The sequence below is a fragment of the Melitaea cinxia genome, chromosome 11 (genome assembly GCF_905220565.1).
Source record: "Melitaea cinxia chromosome 11, ilMelCinx1.1, whole genome shotgun sequence".
NCBI classification, from domain to species: domain Eukaryota; kingdom Metazoa; phylum Arthropoda; class Insecta; order Lepidoptera; family Nymphalidae; genus Melitaea; species Melitaea cinxia.
The window spans coordinates 7,199,870-7,217,592 of record NC_059404.1 but is presented as its reverse complement, the minus strand read 5'-3'; the positions used below and the strand labels follow the sequence as shown (position 1 = coordinate 7,217,592).

General features: G+C 33.5%; 2 protein-coding genes across 2 annotated transcripts in view; one reads left to right on the top strand and one right to left on the bottom strand.

Moving 5' to 3' along the window:
* Positions 1 to 2,250: 2,250 nt before the first annotated feature.
* Positions 2,251 to 15,991, top strand: LOC123657894 (isatin hydrolase-like). Its single transcript, XM_045593385.1, has 5 exons — positions 2,251 to 2,465; positions 7,951 to 8,072; positions 8,385 to 8,579; positions 11,444 to 11,620; positions 15,762 to 15,991. The coding sequence occupies exons 1-5, from the start codon at positions 2,260 to 2,262 to the stop codon at positions 15,857 to 15,859; spliced, it is 798 nt and encodes a 265-aa protein (XP_045449341.1). The 5' UTR covers positions 2,251 to 2,259; the 3' UTR covers positions 15,860 to 15,991.
* Positions 15,980 to 17,723, bottom strand: part of LOC123658035 — a 37,599-nt gene continuing 35,855 nt past the window's right edge. Inside the window, exon 23 of the mRNA XM_045593516.1 lies at positions 15,980 to 17,433. Coding sequence (XP_045449472.1) covers positions 16,107 to 17,433 — 1,327 coding nt within the window. The 3' untranslated portion in view covers positions 15,980 to 16,106. The remainder of the gene's footprint in view (positions 17,434 to 17,723) is intronic.

Sequence of the window (17,723 nt, the reverse complement as noted above, 5' to 3'; positions counted from 1 at the left end):
TATTTTCTGTGCTTGAGGTAATCTTCAGACCATCTACGAAATGGTCCACGGACGCCGGTATTGTCTAGTTTTTTTATTAATAATTTATGGTCGAGTGTATCAAACGCTTTACTCTGTAGTCAATAAATAAAAGAATTACGTGTTGTTTACTGTCCAGATAATTATTAATTTCGTCGGTAAATTTTGATAATAATAAAGTAGTTGATTTATTTTTTTGGAATCTAAACTGAGCCTCGGACAAGACTTCATTCGATGCGTAGTAATTTTGTATCTGATTGCATATGTATTTTTCAAATATTTTCCTGCGTATAGACCACGTCAAACAAATCATGAATAAACAATGAATTGTACTTATTTTAATAAGATTTTAACGTTGGATAGAACGTTGAGTCAACCCATTACATGGCGTGTACAGTACCAGTCAACACAATTCATAAAGTAATTTACTAATCAAGTCCTTAAATAATAACGCTATCAAGTTCCTATGGTGAGTCAGACAACCAGATCTCGTTGGATGATAGGTGGTAGGATCAGCAACGCGCTTGCGATGCTACTTCTGGCGTTGCAGGCGTCTTAAAGCTACACTGAAATGTAGATATGATAGTAAGATAGCCTGAAGGCTATCGTAGTCCACTGTTGGACATAGGCCTCCCCAAGTTCGCGCCAAAAACGGTGTGAACTTATGTGTGTTGCCTATAGTCACCACGCTGGGCAGGCAGGTTGGTGTCCGTGGCTGGCTGTGTCGCACCGAAGACGCTGCTGCCCATCTTCGGCCTGTATATTTGAAACTCAGTTGTTGGATGATTATCCCGCCAACGGTCGGCTTTAACGGTTCCAAGTAGGTAGTAGTTGTGTGTTGTAACTGTGTTATTCTTTAGTCGCCTGTCATGCCGCCTACGGGAATAATAATAATAATAATACTCTTTATTGTACACCATTAAAATAAACAAAAATAAATAAATCAATAATAACATAAAACGAAAGATGTAAAAAAGCGGTCTTATCGCTGAGAGAGCGATCTCTTCCGACAACCTTTGGGTATATAGGACACGAAACCGAAACTGCAGTTACGAAGTAAACAAGGTGTGCGAATAAGAATATTTTAATAAAGTACATATAGAAAATATATAATAATAAACATACATAATCGCTTCGCTTTAGCCTGTAATATCCCACTACTGGGCATAGGCCTCTTTTTCCATGTAGGAGAAGGATCAGAGCTTAATCACGGCAGGACTGCATAAATTACCGTGGTATAAGCCTCCTCAGCATCGTCGGTAAATTGTATGCAAAAGTGTTGATTGAGAGGGTTGTGAATGAAACAGACGAAAAATGTTAGGTATAGGTAAGTAAGGTAATAGGTAGTTTATTATTTACTTTTATAGTTTAATGTTTACTTATTTTCTGCTTTCTAATATATCACACAGTGTAAAAGGTATATTAAACAAAATTCATCATCTAATTAACGTAAGTACCAAATATACATTACACGTAAAATACAACCAATAACGGCAGAAAGAAACCTAAAAAGTAACCTGACTAAAGTATTTTAAACATTACAAAGTATTTACAACAGGCAGCAGTAGTTCCAAATTAGTCCAAAAGTAACAATAGACAGTAGCGATAGCGTAATTAATATACAGGTTGGCTGGTCAATTGACGTCACAAAAAAATGTAGTTCCGATATTTTGTGTTGTATCCGAATCACCCCCATATAAATATGTTCCGCGATTTTTTTTGTAGTTTAGGGGTTTTGATTTTTTATCGATTTTTGAGGATTGTTGACAAAAAATTTGTAAAAAAAGCAAAAGACTTTATAGACTTTTATTTTTTGAGCTGAGAGTCTGGCGCATTTTTAAGACTAACTAAAAATCATAAAGTACCCTACTTAGACTAACAGTTTCATAACTTTCATCAAAGCTACGAAGCTGATTATTTTATGCATTAAAGTACAATTCATGCGAATTGAGTTGCAAAAAATAAAAGTCTAAAAATTATTTTGCTTTTTTTAGAAATTTTTCGTCGACAATCTTCAAAAAATCGAAAAAAAAAAACCATAACTCCTAAATTATAAAAAAATCGTAGAACATATTTACATGGCGGTGATTCGGATACCCCACAACAAACCGGATCTATATTTTTCCGTGAGTACATTTTGTCGGCTATCCTGTATATGTTTAATTTGCGTTATATTGATGTCTGTAGCTTGGTTTAGTTAAATAATGTGTATAAGAATAAACATCTGCAGTCCGACGCAAAATGGCTTACTTAATTGACGTGTTAGTTTATATTAGTGGGTTCTTCATTATTACTATTACGGCGAATTTCAATGACGTTTTATGGAACGGAGATTATGAATTCATTGATTTGACTTATCCCTTTGATAACAGTACAATATACTGGATGAATTCACTGCAATTTATGTTTAATAATAAAGTTGCTGGTTTTCAGGATGATGGATCTTGGTAAGTTTATTGTACAAATTTGATCTATGTTAACTTGTAACAGTAAACTGATGGTCGAATAATGGTTAAGGTATTTATTTTATCATTTTAATACCATAGTTTTTTTAATTAGTGAACAACCCGTTTTCTCTGGTAATATGTAATTATTTCAGTGACACAGCATAAAACCAGTCTTTTCAACAGAGTGAAGCCAGCGCGTGGTTTTAATTTATCGCATATTAATGTTATTGTTTGTTGTTCGTTATAATTTTCATTTTGCTGTAACTGCTAATTCATTTAAAATAACTTTGTGTGTTAGCTCTGACACGCTATGGGAGATTACGCTTCAGTCTGCGATATCCCACTACTGGGCATAGGCCTCTTTCCCCATGTCGGGGAAGGATCAAAGCTTAATCCACCACGCTGCTCCAATGCGGGTTGGCGGATATATTTCTTACTATGAGTAACTTAAAATCTAAACAAATTAGGGGAGAGTGGGGTAATTACGCACACTTAAGAGAAAACTGAAATTGAACAAAACCAGATTGAGTTACGAATGTCTTTTATTAATTAACGTTTACTTTAACTAATCAACCTTAAGTTTTAATAAGCAACATAGATAAATTTTCGATTTTTCGGTTCGGGATTACCCCACAGTACGAGGGGTAATTACGGACGTAATCTAATCATCACATATAAAACCTTTTTTGATGTACTTTCATCACTCGTACACTTTTCATGGACCCATAAATTATATAACGCCGCGTTGGCGCAACGGTTACAGCCATGGATTGTATCTGTTGCGCTGGCGGATGCGGGTTCGATCCCCGCACATGACAAACATTTGTATTGGCCATACAGGTGTTTGCCGTGGTCTGGGTGTTTGTGCAGTCCTTGTGAGTCTCCCCACCTTGCCTCGGAGAGCACGTTAAGCCGTCGGTCCCGGTTGTTATCATGTACACCTGATAGCGATCGTTACTCATAGTAGGGAATATATCCGCCAACCCGCATTGGAGCAGCGTGTGGATTAAGCTCTGATCCTTCTCCTACATGGGGAAAGAGGCTTATGCCCAGTAGTTGGATATTACAGGCTGGAGCGAACGAAATAGATCCATATGCATTTAGTAAAAAGTGGTTCTTTTAATATTATAAACAGACACTCCAATTTTATTTATTTGTATAGATACTAGGTATATTAATTTTATTTTATAATAAGTCGCTATATAAATAAAATCAAGTATTTCTGAACAATAAAAATGTATAGGTGCCTATATAACGTCAATTGTACCTTTCCAAATTAAAAATATTACACAATTGTCCTACCTAAGTGTGTACTGCTACTAGATTGTCGTTAATATAACGTTAGAAATTATAATTATTGTAATATAATAGGAAAATAAAAAAAAAATCCGACTGTAATGCCCAAAAAATAAAAATAATCAAAATTTGTTATAGTAAAAATATGTTTCCATAAGAGTAATTTTTAGACTACAAGCTATGTACCTATTTTACGATTAAGTTTGCGTCATATAAGTTATTTCACTAATTGCAGCTATACAATTGACATATTTGATAAATTAAATGTAGGTATATAAAAAATATCCCGTATCATATACGTAAGTAGATAAAAAGTAGTATTATCTATATATAAATAAAAATTAATGTTGCTAAGCGCATAACTCGATTATGGCTCGACCAATCAGGCTAATTTATTTTTTTTGCAGATACCTATAATACCTGATTAATCTATACAAATAAATAAAATTGGAGTGTCTGTTTCTAATATTAAAATAACAGCTTTTTACTAAATACATATTGGATATACATCCATGCATATACCAAAATAACATTTTTTATAATTTTTGTCTGTCTGTCTGTTTGTTCCGGATAATCTCTGAAACGGCTGGACCGTTACACTGATTGATAGGCCTTTCACTGGCAAATAGTTGATGTAATAAGGATTAACTTAGGCTACTTTCATTTTAGAAATTTATTTATTTTGCAACTCTGCGAACTGAGCAATATTTTTTTTAATTCATCGCAGCTAGTCACGGCTATTAATGTAAAATAACACTTTAATAAGGCAAGACCTTCAATTTTAAATTTTTAATGCAGTTAGGTTTTATTTATTCATAAATAATATAGGGTCTTTCGTACTTTTTGATATAACCAATGCATTGCTGAATCTAATGATTATGATTTATGGACAAAAATCTAATAGAAAAGATAAAAGACCACAAACAAAGAATTATTTAATTCAATTTAATACAATATTAATACTTAGTAAATTAAAACCACGTATAGTGGTGCGTGTTACCGGCGGTTGCAGGTTCGATTGCCTTTCGAGATGGATGTATGTTTTCGGCCTCGGTGAGCACGTAAAGTTGTCGATCCCGGATAGCCAGTATTACTCTTAGTAGGAATTTAGGGAACATATAACCCAAACCGCAGTGAAGCAACGTGGTGGACCTCTTCTTCTATATTCCTCCTTTTCATTGATTGGTGGATTCGTCTTGTAACATGCCTTTGCTAGGTATAGAAGAAAGCTCCCTTTTTTATACGACTAGATCGGCAAACTTGCATACGACCTAGCTTCTAAGCGGTAGCCGTAGCATAGGCATAGACGCCTGCCACACTAGTTAAAATATGGAAATTTTAAAGATTTTTTTTTTACTAGGTAGGCTTAGATTAATGAAATTCCCCATCATCAATTTCCTGTTGGTCCACTACTTACTTACGGGCTACTCTGTTTAAAACTTATACGGAAAGAAAGTAGTTTTGTCCAGTATAAAAATAAATAGTAGTACGTATTTAATAAGTAGGTACCCACTTATTAAATGTCTAAAAAAAATACGAATGGTATTAGTTATATTGGTGGTTTATTATTGGTAGTAGCCATTTCGTTATAAGTAAAGTCATAAAGTCAATAAAATAATGATTTTAATCGAAGTACTAAGGTCAAAGTCTAGGGTTCAATCAAGTTATCAACCCCGATAACTTCAGGCGCGGCGTGTAGTAACCTACTCACGTAATAACAGTAACAAATTTTTGTATGAATTACCTACGCTTCAGCCTGTAATATCCCACTACTGGACATAGGCCTCTTTCCCCATGTAGGAGAAGGATCAGAGCTTAATCCACCACGCTGCTCCAATGCGGGTTGGCGGATATATTTCTTACTATGAGTAACGATCGCTATCAGGTGTACATGATAACAACCGGGACCTACGGCTTAACGAATGCTTATGAAATATCTAGGTACATATTACGCAAGTGCCTTACCACTACTGACTGCTTGACCCCAAATTTCTCAATTTAATTGGATAGTATGATCAAGACAAAGTATTTTTCAAGGAATTAATAATACCAAAATAATTATTTACATAAAACCAATTAAATCCATGATATTATATGACTGTGATATTAAGAATAGGACACGATGAGGGAATGATATTCAAAGATTCACATTCAGCTGACTGAATAAGAAAGCTGCCATTTCTCATTTTCTAAATAACATAGTTAGTGTAGCTATAGTTGTACGGTTTTTGTAAGCAAGTACGAAGCTTATGACGTAATGTTAATAACACATAAAACAGTGGGGACAAAATTTTTGTAAATTTCTGAGAACTAGTCAGTGAAGTCCCATCGTCGATTGACCCGCCGGATCCTCTATATTTTTTTATTTTATTTAAATAGGACACCAGCAGTATACACATGATAAGACTTTTGTAATAGATAATGCTAATTAATACTGATGTGTGCACCTTTGTAGGTGACACAGCATTCACATGTCATAGCTAGTCAGATAATTTTTTTAATAATTAATAATTTTGAACAATTGATTAAAATTTTGATTAATATTGAAACAATTGATTAATATTTTTTAAGAATTAATAATTATGAACAATTGATTAGAATTTAAATGTTTTTAAACAATTGATTAAATGAAAATGAACAAAGAAATGCAAGATAATTCAAACAGTTAAACAAACAAACACAAAAATAACAATAATAAACAATAACAAACTCGGAATACCAACTGGACTGAATTAAGCCGGAGATAAAATATTAGTCTAAGATCCGAACCTGTTGATCTTCACCGAGCTGATAATAGAATGAAACATTCTTTAGAATAAATTTAGTATATTAGATAATATATTAAAAATGATTTATGTAACGGTGCAAACGCGTCGCTGTCTTGATGAGAGATGGCGTTATTTTCGGTTCGAACTATCGTTTATTCGTATAATGTTGTGAGGTACCTGTATTATTCACTAGAGGCAGTGGCAGTTCACGAGTGGCAATTTATTGTTTATAAATAATTTTGATGATTCTTGTTTTAATCGAAACTTATTTGCGGCCAGATTTAATTAGGTAACCATATATAATAATAAATAGAAAAAATTAGATTTAATTTGATATATAAATCATAAATGTTCGTTATGAACGTATAAACGTATCTAAATCGTACCTGTATAAAAAAACGCCTACAGACTCACCTCATAGGTGGCGGGGAAGAGTTAGGAATGAATGTTAAGTTGTACGGATTTAACAATTTTTTTAAAGAATATATTTACAATAAAAAAACAAAAAAAAAAAAACAAAAATATGTTAAACATTTCGTTTTGACCAATCCGGTGACATGAGCATTGACGAACCCGGTCAACTTTGGATCGCCGTAACAGCCTTTTAAATTAATGAAATAAAAAAAATTACAGGATTTTTTTTTCTCAAAAGATGATCTACAAGATTGGTCTGAAGTAATTTATTTGTAAAATGTACATAAAAAAGTTATAGAGCAAAAAAGCTCACTTTTTTGCTTATGACTTCTTTAATTTTTAATTTAGGGCAAAAAGTTATATAAACATATGCATAGGCAAAACAATTTGCTACAAATTATGTCTTTTCGAATTTTTGTAAGACGTAGGTATAGTTTCCGAGATATCGCGAAAAAAGTATTTTCAACCTTTTTCCAAAATGGCGGCCGGGGGACGAGGGTGGCGACCCCACAAACTTGAGGTTAAGCTTCCATTGACCCCCGACACATGTACCAAAAAAAAAATGGCGTCCTCTAAAATATGCAATATTCGGTGCTTAAATTGTAACATTACAATGGACTAGTGCGGCCAGGTGCACAACGGCAACCGTGATTTTTCAGAATGTTTAGATATATTGCCGTGATGTAGACGATATTTTATTTAAAAAACAAATGAACGAAATTTTTTAACAAAAATCAATTAACAAACATTTAATTAAAAATACTGGCGGCCACATTTTGAGAGGCAACCTGGTTGATATATATTCTCCTAATCATAAATATGGGTACATAAAATTTGGTTCTCAGCAAAACCTCGATGCATGCACTAACTTGCAGTGGGATCTCGTACCACTACAATTTATCAATACACAACAATACACAGGTATTCTGGTATTACAACATACTAGAATTAAATGTAAAATAATAGAGGTAGGTACTTACATTTGCTCTGTTTATTTTGACATAAAGGTTTGCAATGAATGATTTTGCGGCTGGTGAGCATGGTGGGACACATATGGATGCACCATATCATTTTAAAGCAGACGGCAAACATATAGGAGATATACCTCTAGAAAAATTGATTGTACCACGTAAGTTTTTAATATTTATGCCCATCAATTGATAATTTTATTTGAAAAGTATTCAAATTGCATAAATTAGTAAATATTTTGAATAGAAAAAATTAAGTCTTATCCCTATTTACTTATATATTGTAAATATAAAAAAAATAACATTCATCAAGTTTTAATTCAACTTACAATATATAAATCCGCATCATCATTAGCGATAGAATATTGCTTTGTATATTGTACTTTCTTACTTATGCATTTGAGGTAGCCTTCTGAATTTTCGATCTATGATATCTAACTACTATATACGTTTTTTGTATTCTTTGGTTTCAGTTATAATAGTCGACGTAAGTTCAAAAGTTAATGAAGACCCAAATTTCGAATTGAACATGCATGATTTGGATTACAGACTTAACGATAATATGGGAAAACCTTGCTTAATAGTGTTTAAATATGGTTGGAGTAAGTTTATAAACGACAAAACGAAATATTTAGGCATGACGAAGAATAATACATTTAACTTTCCAGGTACGTACAATATAAACTTATGAATTATATTATTAAATTTGTAATAGTATTAATATATGATCATAAGTAACGTGTACTGTGTGGCTACGGTACTAAAGAATATAGCCACCCCCTCTCTTTTCGTGGGTGTCGTAAAAGGCGACTAAGGGATAACACAGTTCCGCTACCACCTTGGAACTTAAAAAGCCGACCGGTGGCGGGATAACCATCCAACTGCTGGCTTTGAAATACACAGGCCGAAGACGGGCAGCAGCGTCTTCGGCGCGACAAAGCCAGTACTGCGGTCACCAACCCGCCTGCCCAGCGTGGTGACTATGGGCAAAACACATGAGTTCACGTTATTTTTGGCGTAAACTTGTGGAGGCCTATGTCCAGCAGTGGACTGTATAGGCTGTAATGATAAGTAACGATATTTTAAGTTTTATTTTGTTAGAGTCCTACCTTTTTTTATAGTGAATTTTAATAACTTCGATCCTTGTTTTTCTTTTTAATTACTTGTGCAGTAAACTAGGCGAAATTTATCGCATACAGTCGACTCTCTTTAATTCAAACCATCGGTAATTCGAACCTCTCTATAATTAAAGTTCATCACGAGTTCAGAGAGTAATTCGAACGAAAAAACCATTGCTACGTAACAAAACAACGCGCTAATTCGAACTCATCGGCGTCAAACACTCGACAATTCAAATTTGCAAAAAGAAAGAAATAGAAAGCTTGTACATTTCGAGTACATTCCGAGACAAGTTCAAACTTGTACATATCTACATGTATCATCCACGAGTCTTTGTTTTTATTATGATTAGTTTGACACACAATTCCGCACGAATTGGTTTTTTAGTTATATTACTGTTACTCTTTCGTTGTATACCTACACATTAAAAGTTTGTATTAGTTATGAGTCCTAATAATTGTGTTTGCTCGTAAACGAAAAAAAACCGACTTCAATTACATCGACGAGTAATACAACGTAGATCGACGAAAAAATAGTCAAGTAACTACGCGTTATCAAAGATTACTCAAAAAGTAGTTATCAGATCTCGATAAAATTTATATGTGACCACATGATAAACACCAGCTTTCGATTAAATTAAAAATTATCAAAATCGGTATACCCAGTAAAAAGTTATTGCGGATTTTCGAGAGTTTCCCTCGATTTCTCCGAGATCCCATCATCAGATCCTGGTTTCCTTATTACGGTACCAAACTAGGAATATCCTTTTTCTAACAAAAAAAGAATTATCAAAATCGGTACACCTAGTAGAAAGTTATGCGGTATAATACAACGTAGCTCGACGAAAAAAGCGTCAAGTAAAAACGCGTTATTAGATATAGCTCGAAAAGTAGTTGTTAGATCTTAAATAAATTTAAATGGGACCAATTGACACACACCACCTTTCGATTAAAACAAAATTTGTCGAAATCGGTCCACCCGGTCAAAAGTTCTGATGTAACATACATAAAAAAAAAATAATACAGTCGAATTGAGAACCTCCTCCTTTTTTGGAAGCCGGTTAAAAAGTATAAATGCTCGACGATTGCTGAGAAGAAGTTAATCGAAAAAGTAGAGGGAGGTGAGAAGAAAGGTAACTTTTGTGATTGTTAAAGAATAGCAGTTAATAAATTTGTATGTAATAGGTAATTGATCAACACTTAATAATTAGAAGTTTTATTTATTTACTCTCAAAAATTTCGAACCATTTTATATTTTAAACACTCGATAATTCGTTATATTTTTCGGGTCTCTAGAGTTTCGAATTAACGAGAGTCGACTGTAACAGCATTCTAATAAAAAATAATGTTTTGGAACGTACAAAGTGAGTTTTGCAGAGAATTTACTAAAATTTAATAGTTTTCGAGTTTTGCGCAAAAACCTAAAAAAAAGCAGTTTTATTTTGCTTTTTTTGCGATTTTTTTCAATGTTGTGTCACGAATTTTGTCCACAAATCTCAGATTCTGCTTCAGCACCCCAAAGTACATATAGAATGAAATAAATCAGAACTACCCCAAAACTTTCGCAGTAGTGACCCTTTAGAGTACAAATTGACTGAGTTAATAGGGCCTGTTTCACCAGCTGTGAATAATGTGATTTGACGGTTGACAGTATCCGACTGTAAAAAGGTTTTGATTATACTTTTTTGCCATCAATCAATTCTTCTATATTTATAAGATATTTCTATTGGCATATATAATAATTATAAAGTTGCAGTTTATAAATTGAGGAAAAATAGGTCCTAATGGCCTCTACCTCTTGCTGGCAAAGTCTATTTGTATCACGGTCTTATACATAGGTCGGGAAACTACAATGGTGTGGGTTCTTACGTGGGCTTAATGGTTAAAAGCCGCCAGAGGTATGACGATCGCTTAGTGTGCTGTGTAATGAAGACAGAATAGCATTTTGTCTCTTTTTTATCACACGTCTATGTTTTAAAATATAACCAATTACAGTGAAAAGTCAGCCAATATAACCAATACAATGAAACGTCACTCAATATAACCAATTACAATGAAGGTCACCACCGCACCGTGACCGCACTGAGTGATAATAGCGACGTACAGCGGCGTTGAAACGAACGAAAAGTTATAACATTATCGTACTAATCTCTCACCGTTGAAATTAGGCTAGACCGTGGTTTGTATCGTGATCCGTCAAATAGCGTTATCCACAACTGGTGAAACAAACCCTAGTCTCTTATTGTTAACAGTAAGTTTCTCGCTCTTGCCTACCGGTATGTTGGGTAGATAAACTACGTTCAGGGGATATAAATTTACTAATCGGTATTCGTATGTACTTTCTAACTTTAGTTACTAGTTAAGTCTCTTACTAGTTTGTGTATGTTATAAGTTATTTATTCATTTATTTTTAGGCATGAGTGAAGAAGTGGCCGAATGGATAACATCATCGCATAAAAATGTAGTAGGAATCGGTGTAGATACTGCATCAGTAGACAAAGGTTCAGCTACCGACTTTCCCGTACATAAAATCTTTGCCAATGCTGGCTTGTTTAATGTCGAAAATGTGAAGTTAGATTTACCTGTGCCTGGTAAGGTTTCAAAACACTAATATGAATGATTTTAATATCAAACTTTTATATAAGAAAATATCGACACATTATCGATATTGTAACTAAAGAAACAATGTTTTCTAACTATACCATCAAAATACCGAGAAAAAATGTATCTTTCGATCTGGAAACCGTATTTATACGAGCACTAGAACGATTTTTAAATGATTAAAAAATTTCATTTTAATTCAAAAGTATAATCCAGATTTCTGCTAAGAAAATATCGTATTTTTGGTTACGAAAAAATGAAATCGATAATATTGGTCTTGTTTGAACACAGTAACATAGTAATAACTAATACCATTAAAATCAGAAAATTTTTAGTCTATAATTTTTCCTATATAAGACTTACGAAAAGCACAGGGATACTGTTTGTTATTTGTAGGACGAAACAGTGGGGAAAAAGGGCCAAAAGAAATAGGTATGCAGTGTAATTTTAGACTATATAAGGTTAAAAGCATCCGAATGTGTGACGAGTTCAGGTTTTATTCTAATTGATTTAGCAATTGTTAAAACCCCACAAGTAACTTTGAGTAAATTTTTCAGGAGAGACTAAAATCTATTTATTTAAATATAATATACTGTATATAAATATTTATAATTGCTATATGTTATAGTTCTTTTATATACCTAGCCATAGCTTACTTTTTTTAAATTTTTAAATTTGTTTAGTATACTAATTTTAAACATTTTTTTTTCACTTGTGTTGTTTTTACAATCAACGTGTTACATGTTTTGTTTTAACACACAACTGAAATAAATCAAGGCAGTTAAAGCAAGAAAAGTTAATGAAACACAGCAGATTACTTATTAATTTTATTGAAATACCTTTAAATTTTGCACATAAACACACTAACAGTTACTCGCAATCACTTTCCATGTCATTTGTACATTCTAAATTAGTAGTGGGCCATTGTAGGAGATCTTCATAAAATTCTTTGTACTTTATAGGAACATAGGGTATTAATTTTCTTACATCCCCAATTTTATTAAAGTTTATTGGCTTTTTTGTTGAATAAGCAAGGTTGATGGGAAGGGTTCAACTGAGGTAGGGCACAGCAGGAATTCCCTGCTCTAAATATGGAGCAGCCCGACTGGGGTAGTACCTCGACCTTACAGAAGATCACAGCAAAATAATACTGTTTTCAAGCAGTATTGTGTTTCTGTTGGTGAGTAAGGTGACCAGAGCTCCTGGTGGGATTGGGGATTGGGGTCGGCAACGCACTTGCGATGCTTCTGGTGTTGCAGGCGTCTATAAGCTACGGTAATCGCTTACCATCAGGTGAGCCGTACGCTTGTTTGCCGACCTATTGATATAAAAAAAAAAGGTGAGCTGTTCATGCAAACAACTTTTTTTGGACATTCTCAAATGGAAGTTTAAAGCATTCATTATATTGTCAATATATTCCAATGCTTTAATATTTCCAGGATTATCTGCTGTGTGGATGAAATGAGAATACTTTGAGATAAAAAAATTTATCTTTTGAGTTTTGGGCACATTTCTCCCATATGAACATTCTGACAAACAAGATTTTTTAAACCATGTCTTCCACCATATTTTAAAGTTGATTATGTCACTTGGTTGTACAAGATGGACAAGAAATTTTGATGGAGAGCTACTAATAATAATTTTCATGATTTGCCTCAATGAATAGATCCTATCTACTTTTTTTAATTTGTGCGCGCGAAGTGACGATGTTGCCAACTTGAGTGTCAAAACAACATATTTGAAAAAGTTATGTTGTTTTAACAATCAACGGCATTTTGACGATGGTTTTTTTGTACTGATTTGACTGCAGTTGTGTTGTTAAAATACTCATTCTAAATTTGACCACAGACAAGGGATACAAAAATGAAAAAAAATTAATTAAAAAAAAAGTGTTACTTGTGGGGTTTTAACAATCACCGATTCAATTGTTGTGGCGGGAAGAACAGTAATAGAAGTATATTCCTAATGTATGTTTACGCACCCAAAACTTATTACTCAAAATTTCTTTGAGATGGGACACTCGCAGTCGGAGGGAGACTCTATGAATGCACTAAAAGAACAAAAAAAAACCAAACAATTTATATTCCACAACAGTGGTAAATTCAATGTGTAAAAACGACAGGAAAACCATTCATATGGAAGAAAGTTATGCAAAAGGATATTTTCGATTCAAAATATCTCCTTACCCTAATACTTCATTGGGAAATCGACAAAAAAAATAAAATAAAAAAGTAATGTGTTCAAAAATTCAGCACATTAACATAGTTAATTCCCAAATATTTTGAATTTTCAATATAATTTTTAAGATTACAGGTACAGTACCTACAATTGATTTGGAGAGTAAGGTATCTGCGAGAACTAGGCGCAAATCTAACACCAAATCCCTAAATTCTCTGTGGGACATTAAATACCTTTAGCTTATAAGACCACTTAACATTTCAAAAGTTAAATCCCAAAATCTCATGTCACTTTGTAATACAGGTGCAATACCTGAACAATACAAAATATTTTATCTCAATTTACCTCATTCGGATACTGTAGAATTTTAAATGATAACATTTCAACCGATAGTGACGAACAAAGCTCAAGCCCCTGCGCCGGAGGGCATCCAAGATGGGTTTTCTCGCGTAAAAAAAAAAACAAAAAAAATTCATTCTTTCATTTTAATTAATGATGATAAATATTTTTACTTTATTTTATTATAGTTAATATAATTCGAAAAAGAACTCTCAGTCGTTATTTCAGTCGTTCAGTAACTCTAATTACATTTTCGTTCACTGTATATACTTCATAAAGCCATGTCCCTACTAATATGCGCGCAATCAAAGTCGAAACCTGTCCTGCCCGTCGTTGTGGCGGGCGTGACGTTAACTATCATTTCAAGGTCACTCGCTGACACCTATTAACTGATTAAATAAAGATCCGTGTCCGTATCCGCGGATCTTGACACTAAATATCTGTATCCGGATCCGTATCGGCGGATATACATTTTTGATGATCCGGCACATCACTAGTCCCTACATTATTGGAACTGTTCATACAATGTTTTTAAACCCAAAGAATCGTATTCTTAATCACTGTAACTTGACCGCTTTTCATTTGATGTATAACAACGTGTTCAAGTTCATACTACAGAACGCAAAAATTAATAATAAAACAATTACTTCATTACGGCTGCGGCTTAATTCAATATCACTTGAACACTTTTTAAACGCAAAAAATTATAAAACGCTCTTCTGAAACTTAATAAAATCAGATACAATATTCTTCATATTAGGTGTCGATATATGTGTGTAATGTGTACAGTTTATATTTGAGTGGGAGATGACATAGGAGGGAAGGTCAGTGAGGTAAACTAAATCCAATGAGCCGATCTAACACTAAATTGAGATATTCGTAAGTATATATAGGCAAAACTTCCTGCGTGGTTACGGCAGTAAGGAATATAGCTCTTTCCGTTGATGTCGTAAGACGCGACTAAGATATGATAACACAGTTTCACTGTCACCTTGGAAGTTATAATGCCAAGCGATGGCGGGATAACCATCTAACTGGTGGCTTTTAAATACCAGGCCAAAGTCGGGCAGCACCGTCTTCGGCGCGACAAAGCCATCCCTACGGTCGCCAACCCCAGCCCCGCCCAGCGTGGTGACTATGGGCAAAAAACATGAGTTCGCGCCATAATGTTTAGCGCAAAATTGGGGAGGCCTATGTCCAGCAGTGGACTGCGATAGGCTGAAGTGATAGGCAGAAGTACAGACGTAATATGTGCAGTACGGAAATCTAAGGTATATTATGCAAAACAGTTTCGCAAGAAGTAAACTAAACTAAAGAAGTTTACTGCTGAATGCGCGGTAACCCGTACAATGACTTTTTCATTACAATGAATAAATTTTTTGGATTTTATCCCGGTTTATTGTTTTTAGATGCACGGCGTTTCGGATACTTTACAGCAACCATAGTCACGGAACTCACTCATTCGTCGGACATCTACAAAACTTAATATAGCGGGATAAAATCCAAAAAAGTTGTTTCATTCATGAGTGAAATTCGTGTAAACATTCAAAAAATATAAATGATTTTTTAAATGTGATTTTAATCGTTATTAAAAATATGGTTTTTTGTTTACAGAATACGGTTGTACTGCATTGATATTGCCAATGAAGATTGCTATGGGTACTGGAGCTCCACTGCGCTTAGTAGCAATTTGTCCTAAAAGAACATCATAACTTGAAACTTTTTTTATTTTATTTTTTGTTCTATTTTAAATTGATCAAATATGTAAGATCTTAAGAATATTGTAACGTAACATTAAGTTACATTATTGTATTTACTAAAATAAAAGATTATTATGGAAAAAATATTTATTTTGTCAATACCAAATTAACAATCACTAAAAAGAAACAAACTATATTTTAGCTTAAGACAACAAACTTATGATTTTAAAGATAAGAATAATCAAAGAACGAAAATCATTTAATCACATAGTAAAAGTACATTTTCTTTAATAAGTTTTTCGTAAACTAATTTTCCAGTATCATCTCTAAGTTCCGCACTTGGTATTTTACTGGTAGAGTCAATCACTTTGGCATGAAAAGGTTGTTTATCAAGGAATGTATCTGCGTAATACTCGAATAATACTTTATTATCTAACTTAGGATTAGGTTTAACACCATGTAAAGTAACAGTTATCGTTGCTGGCGGCAGCCTTGTATATTTCTCACTGATTTCTCTTACATCTGCAAGAGATACAACTTCTATGTTACCATAGTCAATATATTTTACTTTGATACGATTTTTGGCTTCACTATATTGTAGAATGAGTGCTCTATACCACTTTAGATCATCGGGGAACAAAGCTAAGCAAGCTTTGTTTTCAAATATTCCATTTAGAGCGTTCATATTATTATTTTCCATTTGTATCTCTTCAAACATAGCATTGTATAGTTTATTGATTTCATCATCGTGTATTACGCTCAACTCTAACATTTTTGATTCATTAAGAACTGTAATGTTGCACTTGAATTCTGTTTCCGTAAATGGTGAATATGATATAAAACTACCACTTATTGTATTTATATCGTCTTCGGCCATAATCAAATTCCAATCTTTACCTTCGAAAGATTTCATGTGAAAATCATTTTGTGAATCACTACTCTGATCTGAAGGATCTTCACACTCGATTATGTAATCTGGTCCTGAATCAGATTCCAAGCTAAGCTCTAGTTTTGGCGTTTCCTTTACTTTCGGTGCAAATTTTCGAACGACAGCCTTAGATCCATCAGTGTAAACCGCCATCTCGAAATCGACAAGGTGATCATTTATCCAAAGTTTGTCGAATTTAAGCTCTATAGGAATAAGATCGCCTACAGGCTCTCCACTGATTTTAACGTAACATTGTTTCTCGACTATTGATTTATGTATATAATCTAAAGTCTGTCTGTCCCATTGATCTCTAATAGGTCGAATGCGATTTAGGATGCATTTGTGCGCCTGTATTGGTATTTGGTATAAAACTATACTTTTTCTTAAATTTTCAAAACTGCATATCTCTTCATTTCCGTAATCAACGTAGTGTATCAAACAACTAGAAGTTTCATTGTAAACTTCTAATACTTTTCCCCTGTAAAAACGGTTGTCTAAAAAGTATAGAGCGATACAGGGTTCGCCCACTGTCCATTTAACATACTTAGCTTTTGGATCTGGATGCTTAAAACGAACATCTAGAGCTTTACGGATTAATTCCAAGGTATCTTGCTGTGATATGTCATGTAAATAAATCGCGCCGTCGTTGTCAATGTATCTGTAAAACGAATATGAAATAATAAATTATGTTATATATTATTTTTCTATACCTATTTTATTTCACAAGCCTAAAAGTTTTTTTCTAGCTAGCTCAAGCTATCAACGACTTGACAAATTCCATTTCCGGTAATGCGAATCTCTGTATTTATAAATGTAGTCTTCATGTAATCACATTATGACTTTTAATAACAGAGGTAACTATCAAAAGTATATTTTTCACCATTACGAAAATTTGATAATTTTAACTTCAATTTACGTCGAATGACTGAACTTCGACTACGACATGTA

Bases quoted from the DNA above. Each gene is read 5' to 3' on its own strand.
- LOC123657894 (XM_045593385.1), top strand. From the start codon at position 2,260: ATGGCTTACTTAATTGACGTGTTAGTTTATATTAGTGGGTTCTTCATT. The intron at 2,466-7,950 runs GTAAGTTTATTG...TTTGACATAAAG, and splicing joins TTTCAGGATGATGGATCTTG to GTTTGCAATGAATGATTTTG. The intron at 8,580-11,443 runs GTACGTACAATA...ATTTATTTTTAG, and splicing joins TAATACATTTAACTTTCCAG to GCATGAGTGAAGAAGTGGCC.